Below are 10,393 nucleotides of genomic sequence, written 5' to 3' on the forward strand. Positions count from 1 at the left end.
GCAGGCCCCCCCACTCACTTCCCACCCCCACTGCAATGCACAGCTAGGCTGCTTCCACCCCCGACCCTCGGAGACAGTGGCTAACGCTGCATTCAACAAGGCTGCAGCTCCCAGACCCTGTGACTGCCATTTTCTCTCTGCTTCATTCCCGGCTCCCCACCCAAGGGAGCGCCCCGGGCAGACGTGGTGGCAGTGCCCATCCCGGGCAGGGAGTGGGCACAGGTCTAGGGTTTCTAGGATGCGCCCTGTGGTCACTCACCATCCAGCGCAGCCACAGGCTGGTCTCGCTGGCCGTCCGCAGGGTGACGTTGGCAGGTGCCACATCGGGGGGAGCCTGCAGGGTCTGCATCCTCCTGGAGGGCACGCTGGGCGGGCTGGTGCCCACGATGTTCACCTGCCGCAGGCGGAAGCTGCGAGGAGCGGAGCCGAGTCACCATGGTCAGGGAGGGGACTCAGGAGGGCTGCGGGCACCCCCCAAGCTCCTCCACGGGGGCTATAATACAAGCCCCACTCCCCTGTCTGTGCAAAGCTCAGGGTGTCCCCACCACCAATGCTGCACCCATGCTGTGTGCCGGGGGACACTAGGAGGTGCTGCTGCTGGGGAAAGGTCAGCCGCACCTGGGACTCAGAGCCCTACTCCCTGATGCTCTCGGGCTCCGCTACCTCCCCAGGGGGAGGCTGACGTTGGGGGCATGGTGCTAGGGGAGGAGAGGCTCTGCCCAGCGCCTCTGGGGATACAAGTCTTCGGTGGAGGAAAGCCCAGTGCCTGACAGGCTGAGAAGACCCATTAGGGCCAGCCAGGCCCCCTTGCCACCCAGGGTGGGGGTTGTAGCAGCTACGGCACTCGCCAAGCGCTGGTCCCCAGCACCCACCTGTAGTACATGTATGGGTGGAGGTTGGGCACCTCCATGGAGCGGGCGTCGGGGTCGTTGGCCAGCTGGTGAATGAGCTCCCACTCCTCATTCTCGCCGATCTGACCCACCTGTGGACAAGTGGGTGGCGTGAGGCGCTGCCTGCTCTGCACATGGGCCATGCAGGTCGCTCCTGTCGGCACAATGTCCCAGCTCTAGGCAGTGGAGGCCTAGAGCTCCCAAGTGCACCGTGCTGTACTCCCCTCCCGTAGGCCTGGATTCCCCGGCTCCTTCACCTCCCCCTCCAGAGACCTCTCACCTGAGCTTCCACCAGCCAGCGGGAAATGGAAGTCTTCCCGTCGTAGCCTGGCCTGAACTGGAGTGTGACGGAGCGCGGGCCGATGTTGGAGATGCCCAGATTGGTCGGCGCGCCGGGGAGCTCTGCAGGGAGAAGACAGGATGGGAGGGGACATCCTGTCACGGGGCAGGGGGGCAAGTGTGGCTGGCCTTCTCCCTCCTATCAATGCCCACACCTGGGCACCCGCACCCTTGGCAGCAGTCAGGGGAGACCTTAGGGGAGAATGGCGCAGCTACTGGAGCATCATGCACACGCCCTGGCAGCTCTAGGGGCAGAGTCACCCCCAGCATGAGTAGCCAGGCCTGATTAACAGCTGCTGAAGAGCTAGCTCCTGCTCTGTGCTGCTCGGGCCCAGCCTCACCCCCTGCTCCAGACCTGCTCCCAGCACGTTCTTCGTGGGGTGCCCTCCACCCTCGGCCTGCCGGAAACCAGCGGGAGGCTGGTGATGGGAGTAGAAGGGGGTCGGGAGCCGGGTTTACCTGGAGGGACCCCGGAGGAGATGGTGGAGGAGGACACCTGGCCCTGCCCCTTGGATGTCATGGCAGCCACCTCGATGGTGTAGGTGGTGAGGGCGGTGAGGCCGGTGACGCGGTACTCCAGGGTGAGGTTGGGCAGGTAGTGCGTCACCCGTGTGTTGGTGCGGTTGTATTCCTCCCAGGAGATCCGGTAGCCTGCGAACACGAGCCAGCCACAAGCACACGGGTGGGTCACACCCAGTCCCCCACTGCAGGAACCCCCCTCTCCACGCCCCAGGGGACACCCTTCAACTTGCCTGCACCCCTCCCCAGGCCAGCGTGGGGGCCTCAGCCAATGCAGTGCCACCCCCATGCTTTGCCGGCAGAGAGGCCTCACTTCCCAGATCCCCCCAGCAGCCTGACAGCTTGGCGCAAGGGGCCACTAGCCAGAGGCCGAAGGACAGAGCCAGCTCCTTGAGCCAATGCTGGTCCCTTCTGCCCCACACCCCTCGCTTGCAAACCCCTCTGCTTTTCAGGCACCAGGAGTGGGATGTTCAAGCTGCTTAGGGGGTTGGGAAGGTCTCACCCACTGGCTCTTGTCCCGAATTCTCCACCGAGTGTTTGCCATGGAGCCAGTTCCCCCCCATTGTCCACAGCAACATCCACCAGGTGTAGCGGGCACTGCCCCGGCCACGCCAGCGCCTCCTTGGCACACCGTGATGTGGAGGGAGCCAGACGTGGCTGGGATGCGGAGGATGGGGCTGAGGGGAGTGGGGTGGAGATGGGTAACTGAAGCACCCTAGGAGAACGGCAGGGGCCTGTCTCCCCAGGCCCCCGCATGTGGGAAGGAAGGCGCTAGGGAGACAGGACTGTCCTGTGGCACAGAGCGCATTCCCGACTGCGGCCCTGGGCAGCGCCAGGCTGCAGCTTAGCTGGGCTGGAGGATGGTCCAGCAAGCAGTCCCCCAGGAGCCCCTTACCAGTCAGGATGCCATTCTTCTCCAGGGGCTCCTGCCAGCTGATCTTCAGCGACGTGTCCAGGATGTCGCTGAAGCTGAGGTGCCCCACGGGGCCAGGCGCTGCCCAAAAAACCCCAATGCCAAGAGTTAGAGCGGAGCAAGCAGTGCACATCTCAGCACCCCCTGTGCAGCCAGGCCGAGGTGAGTCGGGGTCTCCCTAGGGCGCTGGCTAGTGAGAGTGAATGGTGAGTTGGAGTGAGCGGGGGGTCTCCCCGGGGTATCCCCCATGGGGAGTTGGAATGAGCGGGGGGGTCTCCCCCATAGGGAGTTGGAGCGAGCAGGGGTCTCCCTGCGGTCTCCCCCATGGGGAGTTGGAGTGAGTGGGGGGTCTCCCCCATGGGGAGTAGGGGCAGGTTCTAGGGTCCAGGTCCCTGGCTCTGCAGGCGCCCCTGGGAGCTGGGCTGTGCGCCCCACTCTGTGTCACAAGGGAATGCAAGGCCTCCCCGTACCGTCCTCGTGGGTGCGCACCAGCTGCGGCGGGCTGCGCGGGCCGTCGCCCGGCGTGGTGAAGCACAGCACGGAGGTGAAGTACTCCGTGAACTTCTTCAGGCCCCCGATGTAGCCCACGTGGATGCTGTCCTGGAAGTTGGGCCTCACCGTCACCACGGTCACTTCCTCTGCCTGCTCCGGCTCCCACGCGATCAGCTAGGGGGGCAGAACAACAGGGTCACAGACCCGCGTGGGAGGAGAACTAGTCCTCAGCCCCATGGCTGCCCCCTCAGCAGCCTCTCCTCCCAAAGGGCAGGTCGTGAGTGACGGAAATGCCCGGGATGTCCACTGGTCACGGGGACCAGAGGGACGCCAAGACCCTAGCCCCGCCGCACCTCCTCCGTAACACAGCCCAGAGACCCTCGCCCAGTGATCCCACCGTTAAGCTCAACCATTTGTGCCTGAAGGAGCACAGCACAGTATCTTTCAGTTTCCATTCAAAGACACCGAGTGATGGAGAATTTACAACCTCCCTTGGTAACCTGCCCCGATACTTAATTAGACAGACTGGAAGGTATGACAAGGGTAGACAGAGCCAGATGGTGATAGATAAGCCAAGGACGCCTTAATCTACTTTCAGCTGTGGCAGAGTCCTGACCTTGGGAGCACGGTCAGGTCTGTTTCTGATGCGTCCGTGTTTCCAGCTAGTGTGTCTTTTGGGCCTAAGATCCTGGATCTCCTCTGAACTCAGCTCACTCCCCCCACCTGCTCCTGCATCTGGCCAGGACGCTGGGGTTTAGCTTTCATGGGGCACTGTTAGACAGGCCAGAAGGGACGTGAGAAGGGGGAACGAAGCGGCTTTGCAATATCAGTGGAAACGTTCCCAGGGCTGGGTTTAGCTGGCCCCCAAACACTGCAGCACCGGGCTCTGGCAGGAGACTCACCCAGGGCAAGGGGCCTGACTACTTTCATTGCCCAGGCTCAGTGAAGGGCAAAACATAAACAGACCAGAAAGCAGGGAAAAGGTAAATCTGATGCTTAAACAACGATCAAAGGAGTTGTTAGCAACACAGGTCGCATTGGGGGTGTGTGATTATTTTTGAATATATGATTTTTAACCTTTAACAAACAGCATTTTTAAACTAGTCTCTGTATTATTATGATTTGCTGTGGCAGGTGCTTTACAAACACAGAACGAAGAGACGGCCACTGTCCCAGAGAGCGGGCAATCTCGGAGGGCTTAGCAACTTGGTTTTACAAACGTCCCAGGCTCCCGGCCGTGTACGGCCCCCAGCCAACAAGCTGAGCTCTGAGGTGTTTGTGACTGGACTCCCACAACCTTTTCACTCACAAGTTGTGGGGGAAGTCTTTGCTTTCCCCAAGGGAACAGAGATTTCCTTTGGGGCGGTGGTGTCTCCTCACACTTCTCTTCAAGACAATGCAAACCCTCCAGTGCATCTCCAAATCAGCCTTTCATTCAAAGCCTCTCATTTATTCGGTGTTGATTAAACATCAATTAATGGCGAAAAGCAAACACTTGATGTGTTTTAATAAGCATTTGTATTTATCCATACAAAACAATAGACAGCTCTGTGATTAACTCCCCCGATAATAATGCACAATAGCCTGCTTTGCTATGGTGTTACATTTAGAAGGGACGTCCAGGCATTAAATTGGGACCGTGGAAGATAGCCTATAGCAACTTAATTATCTACTAATTAGGCCCTAAAATACTAATCAAAAATACTAAGTGGCATTTAATAAGTATGATAAATATCCTGCTTACTCTGGTTATCTCGTTTGTTGGCAATTAAATTCCTGAACTTCTTTGCAGCAGATTAAGAAACAAGTAGAATATTTTAATTCAATGTAATTAATGTAAATTGGAATGAATTACGGCGCATTGGAGGCTGAGGTTCTGTGTAAGTGTTAAATCTCAGTAAATATTATTTTAATGGTCAGGCTCAACTCAATTCGAATACCTGCTTTGAGGGTTTGTAAATGCAAAGGGAAGCCATTTTTGTTACGGGTCTGGTAAGACTTTTCCTCGGAAAAGAGATTTAGAAAGTTTGAGGCTACGAGTGTGAAATGAATGTTTAAGCAGAGATGCTGTGGATTTTATTCACATTGCCAGCTCGCCCCCCCCGGCGGAGAATCCAAGATGGTGGCGCCGTTCCTGGGGACGCTGAGCCGTAACACTGCCTTCTCACTAATCAATCCACCGAACCGCAGCTCAGAGCAAAGATGGATTAGGGTCTCTTAGTACAGCCCTGAGTGTTTGCAACACACGGGCACAGTGTGTCCGGCCCACCCTGTAGCAGCTGGCTCACACTGAGGATAACAACCTGCTATTGCTGCCAGCGAGTGGATGACCCATGGAGAGGGGGATGCTGTTTCACTCTCACCCTAGAGGGGGAAGGAAATGAGACATGGAGCAGCTGTAGCTAAGTGTGAATGTGTGAGAAGAAAGGAACGTATTGGCCAAGGGACTGAGCTGAGAGTACTCAGCACCTCCCAGGATCAGGCCCTTCTTCCACGCTGGGTTTCCTACCCCCTGAGGCCTGTGCTGCTGGGCGGGTGCCTCAAGGAGGGGTGCCATCCGTGCCTTATGTTCGGTTTGGAGCTGTGCCCTCTCTCCCCCGCCTCCCCCTTACCTTGTAGCCCTGGTTGATGCCATGATGAACTGGGCTGGGCGGTTCCAGGTGAAGCGGATGGTGGTGGCGTTGGTGCCTCGCCTGTACGTTCCCGGGGCACGGTGGAACTGCAGGAGAAGGAGGACGAGGATGCACGGGGGTGGGTACACTGTGTGGGGATGGAGGTGCTGCCTTGGCCTGGGGCTTGTGGCCAGGGGCACTGGGAACGGCAGCATCTCTCTCATCAGCCAGCTCCCTCCCAGGCATGCACCGGGACACTGGGCAGGCAGGGAGTGCAGGTTGGGCTCCCTCCAACCCAGGCCACCCCTCTCCAGGGACAGTGCTTCCATTTAGGTGACCTAGGCGGTCGTCTAGGTGCTAGGATTTGGGGGGCGGCATTTTGCCACCTTCGACGCAATGCGCGCGGGGGGTCTTCCCGTTCCGGGTCTTCGGCGGCAATTCTGCGGCGGTCCTTCACCTCACCTCCGGAACCCGCTGCTTGCATGCCCTGAAGCCGCGAAAGGACCCCCGCCGCACGAGAATTGCCGCCACACCGGGACTCAGAAGGACCCCCTGCAGGTGCCAAAAACCCTGGCGCCGCTCTGCCTCTCCCCCCCACCACAGTGAGCTCTGAAACCTCCTGGGACAGGGGCACTGCAGAGTCCAGCCCCACCTCTCCCCCAGCCACAGAGCAGGTTCGCTCGAGACGGGGGGCTGCTGCAGCAGACATTGCCCAGGCGCCCCGGAGACCAGCGCAGCATCTGTCAAGCAGCCTGGCAAATGCGTGCTTGCAGGGTGGTGATCTGGATCCAGAGCCCACTGCTGATCACCTGGCCCCAGCAGTTGTGAGCTGAGGGGGCTCACGAATCCCCGGGATCTGCAGCACCACAGCGGGCCAGCGGAGACCAGGGCCTTCGCCCGGAGCTGGGGAAGCCCCCCTCCTCGCCCCTCCCTGCAGGGTCCACTCGTCACCTGGGGCTGTAGACCCCCAGGCCAGCGCTGTTGTACGCTCGCCACCTCGAATCTCGTAGTTGGTCCAGATGATGAGATCTCCAGGAGCAGGTTGTTGACCTCGGCTGGTGATGTTCTTGAATTGGTAGCCGACGGGCAGGCGGCCAGGCAGAACTAGGGCAGGGGAGGGCAAGTCAGCGCAGTGGGCAGCCAGCCCCCTCTGGCTCCAGCAGGCCACCTGGTGGGAGTCAGGCCGATGCCGCCCTGGGACCGGCCGGGGGTGGGGAGGGGCCGGGCTCCCCCCATTGGACCTAACGCTGATGAGGTACCTTTCAGGAGGACCGTTTGACTGGCGTCTCAGGAGGGTGGCTGCCACCTGGATCATAGAATGGATCTGGTTGGTCCTGCGCTGGCGATGACGTTTCTGGGGGGGTGCGGTGGGGGGCTCCTCCGGCAGGGACACCCTGGGAGGGGAGGGCAGTGAAGTCGTGAGTGAGGCCCCCCGCCCTGCCCTGGCCAGCTCCTGGGCAGCAGGCGGCCACCCGGAACCCCTGCTTACCTCTCGGTGTCCTGGCTTGAATTGCCCTTTGCCAGGGTCGTTGGCAGCCGCAGAGGCGGGAACTGGTAGGTAGCGGGCGGGCACCAGGGCTCGCAACAATCAACGGAGTCGCCTGCGGGGTCAACGGCTGGCCCATGAGGGTGGGTCCATTTGTGGGCATCTTGTGACAGAGAGGGGAGGGTGGAAGCGGAGAGCCGGCACGGGGTTGGGGGGGAACGCGGTCTTTCAGTCGCCAATCCCCCAGCTCCTGGCCTGGCAACCTCCCTGGCTGCTCGGTCTGCACAGGACACGTAGGGGTCCCTTTGTCAGGAACACTCTGCACGATGTGCTCAAGCGAAGCCGCTGGCGTCCAAGGGCAACCCCAGGCCCTGTCCCAGATGGCGTAGCAGTTAGTGCCAAAACCAGGGAGCGCGTGCAGCCATTTGCACAACATTGGTAGCTGGACTTCCCCTCGCCCCTTGCGGTTCCCTCCCTTGGGAGCCGCAGGGGGTGAACCAGGCCCAATCCAACTCTGTGCCGCCGCACAGCCCAGCGCCGCTGCCCAGCGCCCCGCGGCGGGTGCACAGCGCGGGTGCCTTACTGTGTCTCGGAGACCTCGAGGATGTAGTGCAACACGGGGCTGTTCCATCAAAGGGCTTTGGCCCAGCGTCAGGTTGATGGCCCGCTCTCCAGCGGCTCAGCGGTGCACGCGTTCTCCGGGCAGGGAAGCTGCCTGGAGAGGAGCAGAAACCAGCGCTGGAAACAGTGGGACAGCTTCAGTAGGGGACGAGGTGGGGGAGGCAGGCAGGGAGGAGGGGGCAGGGAGCTGAGGGCGTTGGGGCGGGTCATAGGAGCTCATCCAGGTGGGGTCTGGCATTGCGACGGGCAAGCCGCTGAACTGCCAGGCGCAGGCACCGGGGCTCTGGAGCCTATGGCCCTGGCGCAGGGTTGCCCAGGTTAACCCATGCAAGGGGAAGTGGAGTTGGGCAGGAGAAGGCAGGGTGCCGGTGGGCAGGGGAGGCCACACGAAGGTACCTGTGGCGGGAGGGGACCCCGTGGCAGGAGGAGGCAGGGTGGCGCAGCGCAGGGGCCTGCCAATAGACAAGGTACGCGTGGCGGGAGGACCCATGGCAGGAGGAGGCAGGGTGCGTGGGCAGGGGGATGCCACAGAAGGTACGCTGTGGTGGGAAGGGACCCCATGGCAGGAGGAGGCAGGGTGCGTGGGCAGGGGGATGCCATAGAAGGTATGCTGTGGTGGGAAGGGACCCCATGGCAGGAGGAGGCAGGGTGCGCAGGCAGGGGGATGCCATAGAAGGTACGCCATGGCGGGAGGGGACCCCGTGGCAGGAGGAGGCAGGGTGCGCGGGCAGGGGGAAGGGGGAGATGCCATGGCAGGAAGCTGGGAGGGTGTCTAGATGGGAGAATGAGCCCTGCAGCATTCCTGTCCCAGGAGGGGCACGCGGGGGGAACCTAGGCCAGCAGGTCCCTCACTGGACACGCAGGTGGGCGCTGCGGGAGTCGTTGCCCCCGGTGGAGAGGACCCGGCAGGTGTAGGTGCCGATGTCCCCGGACCAGGTCTGGGAGATGTGCAGGGTGCCCTCCTCGTCCAGCCGGAGCCGCGGGATGCCGTCCACGCTGATGGGCACGCCGTCCTTCTCCCAGATGTACCTGCCACAAGGCCACCATGGGCGTCAGGGCTGGAGCTGGGAATGGAACCCAAGCGTCCTGACCCCAGCCCCCCCGCGGCAACCATCAGACCCCACTCCCCTCCAATAGCTGGGGGAGAACCCAGGTGTCCCAGCCCCACGTAGCCCCCAGACTCCGCCCTGTCTCTCTGTAACGCAGCGACGGCCCTTGCTCTGGAGGAGTCCTACAGGTCCCCCGGCGGGACGTGTTGCACGGGCTGCCCCATGCGCTCTGGCTGCCCCATGCGCGCTGGCTTCGCTCAGAGCAACCCCCCAGCCTGGGTCTCAGCCACCAGGCGGGGCAGGGGGGGCGGCAGGGGCATGGCACACCTCGCAGCCTCCTGCAGGCGCTGTACCCCGGTCGGGCACCGGGTGGTGGTGCAGAGCTGAAATGCCACAGCTCAGGAAGCTGGGTGCGTGTGTGTGGGGCATCCGAGATACCAGGGGGGGCTCCCACAGAAAGGCAGCATTTATCCCCCCATCAGATACTCAGCCAGGGCCAGGGGTGTGGATCCGTCAGGGCTGGGGTCTCTGGCTCTGCAGGGAGGGTCCCCTGGCTCCCACCTGCCCAGCACTAGGGGGGTGAGGGGGTTAATTCACCCACTGCATCTCTGCCCTGCTTGGGGGAATGGGAAAGTCCCTGCCCACCCCCTGGAAGCAGGGCTGGGACCCCCCAACCTCCCCCACTGCCAGGGAGGTCCGGGAGCAGGGCTGGAACCCCCAACTTTCCCCCCTGCCAGGGAGCTTGGGGTGCAGGGCTGGGACCCCCAACCTCCCCCCCTGCCAGGGAACTCCGGGAGCAGGGCTGGGAGCCCCTGGATGCCCTGCCAGGGAGCTCCGGGAGCAGGGCTGGGACGCCCCGGATGCCCTGCCAGGGAGCTCCGGGAGCAGGCCTGGGAGCCCCTGGATGCCCTGCCAGGGAGCTCAGGGAGCAGGCCTGGGAGCCTCTGGATGCCCTGCCAGAGAGCTCGGGAAGCAGGGCTGGGAGCCCCCGGACGCCCTGCCAGGGAGCTCGGGGAGCAGGGCTGGGAGCCCCTGGATGCCCTGCCAGGGAGCTCAGGGAGCAGGCCTGGGAGCCCCTGGATGCCCTGCCAGGGAGCTCTGGGAGCAGGGCTGGGACGCCCCGGATGCCCTGCCAGAGAGCTCGGGAAGCAGGGCTGGGAGCCCCTGGATGCCCTGCCAGGGAGCTCCGGGAGGAGCTCTGGGAACTCCCGGACGCCCTGCCAGGGAGCTCGGGGAGCAGGGCTGGGTGCTCCAGAAGCAGGGTTGGGAGCCCCCGGACGCCCTGCCAGGGAGCTCGGGGAGCAGGGTTGGGAGCCCCCGGACGCCCTGCCAGGGAGCTCCGGGAGCAGGTCTGGGAGCCCCTGGATGCCCTGCCAGGGAGCTCAGGGAGGAGCTCTGGGAGCCCCCGGACGCCCTGCCAGGGAGCTCGGGGAGCAGGGCTGGGAGCCCCTGGATGCCCTGCCAGGGAGCTC

The 10,393-nt window shown here is 62.6% G+C and overlaps 1 protein-coding gene across 5 annotated transcripts in view; it reads right to left on the bottom strand.

Annotated features, from left to right (window-relative positions):
• SDK2 (sidekick cell adhesion molecule 2) overlaps positions 1-5,833 on the bottom strand; it is a 30,975-nt gene extending 25,142 nt beyond the window's left edge. For 3 of the 5 annotated variants that reach the window (XM_075071896.1, XM_075071895.1, XM_032797279.2), the window contains exons 1-4: positions 1,689-1,847; positions 1,171-1,292; positions 873-982; positions 260-410 (exon numbers count right to left, since the gene is read on the bottom strand). In XM_075071896.1, coding sequence (XP_074927997.1) covers positions 260-410; positions 873-982; positions 1,171-1,292; positions 1,689-1,749 — 444 coding nt within the window. In that variant the 5' untranslated portion in view covers positions 1,750-1,847. Of the gene's footprint in view, positions 1-259; positions 411-872; positions 983-1,170; positions 1,293-1,688; positions 1,881-2,643; positions 2,743-3,131; positions 3,328-5,765 lie in introns of those variants that run through there. The other 2 variants (XM_075071897.1, XM_075071898.1) reach the window with 2 other exon arrangements.
• Between the last annotated feature and the right edge of the window lie 4,560 nt (positions 5,834-10,393).

Source organism: Chelonoidis abingdonii, chromosome 13, assembly GCF_003597395.2.
Source record: "Chelonoidis abingdonii isolate Lonesome George chromosome 13, CheloAbing_2.0, whole genome shotgun sequence".
NCBI classification, from domain to species: Eukaryota; Metazoa; Chordata; order Testudines; family Testudinidae; genus Chelonoidis; species Chelonoidis abingdonii.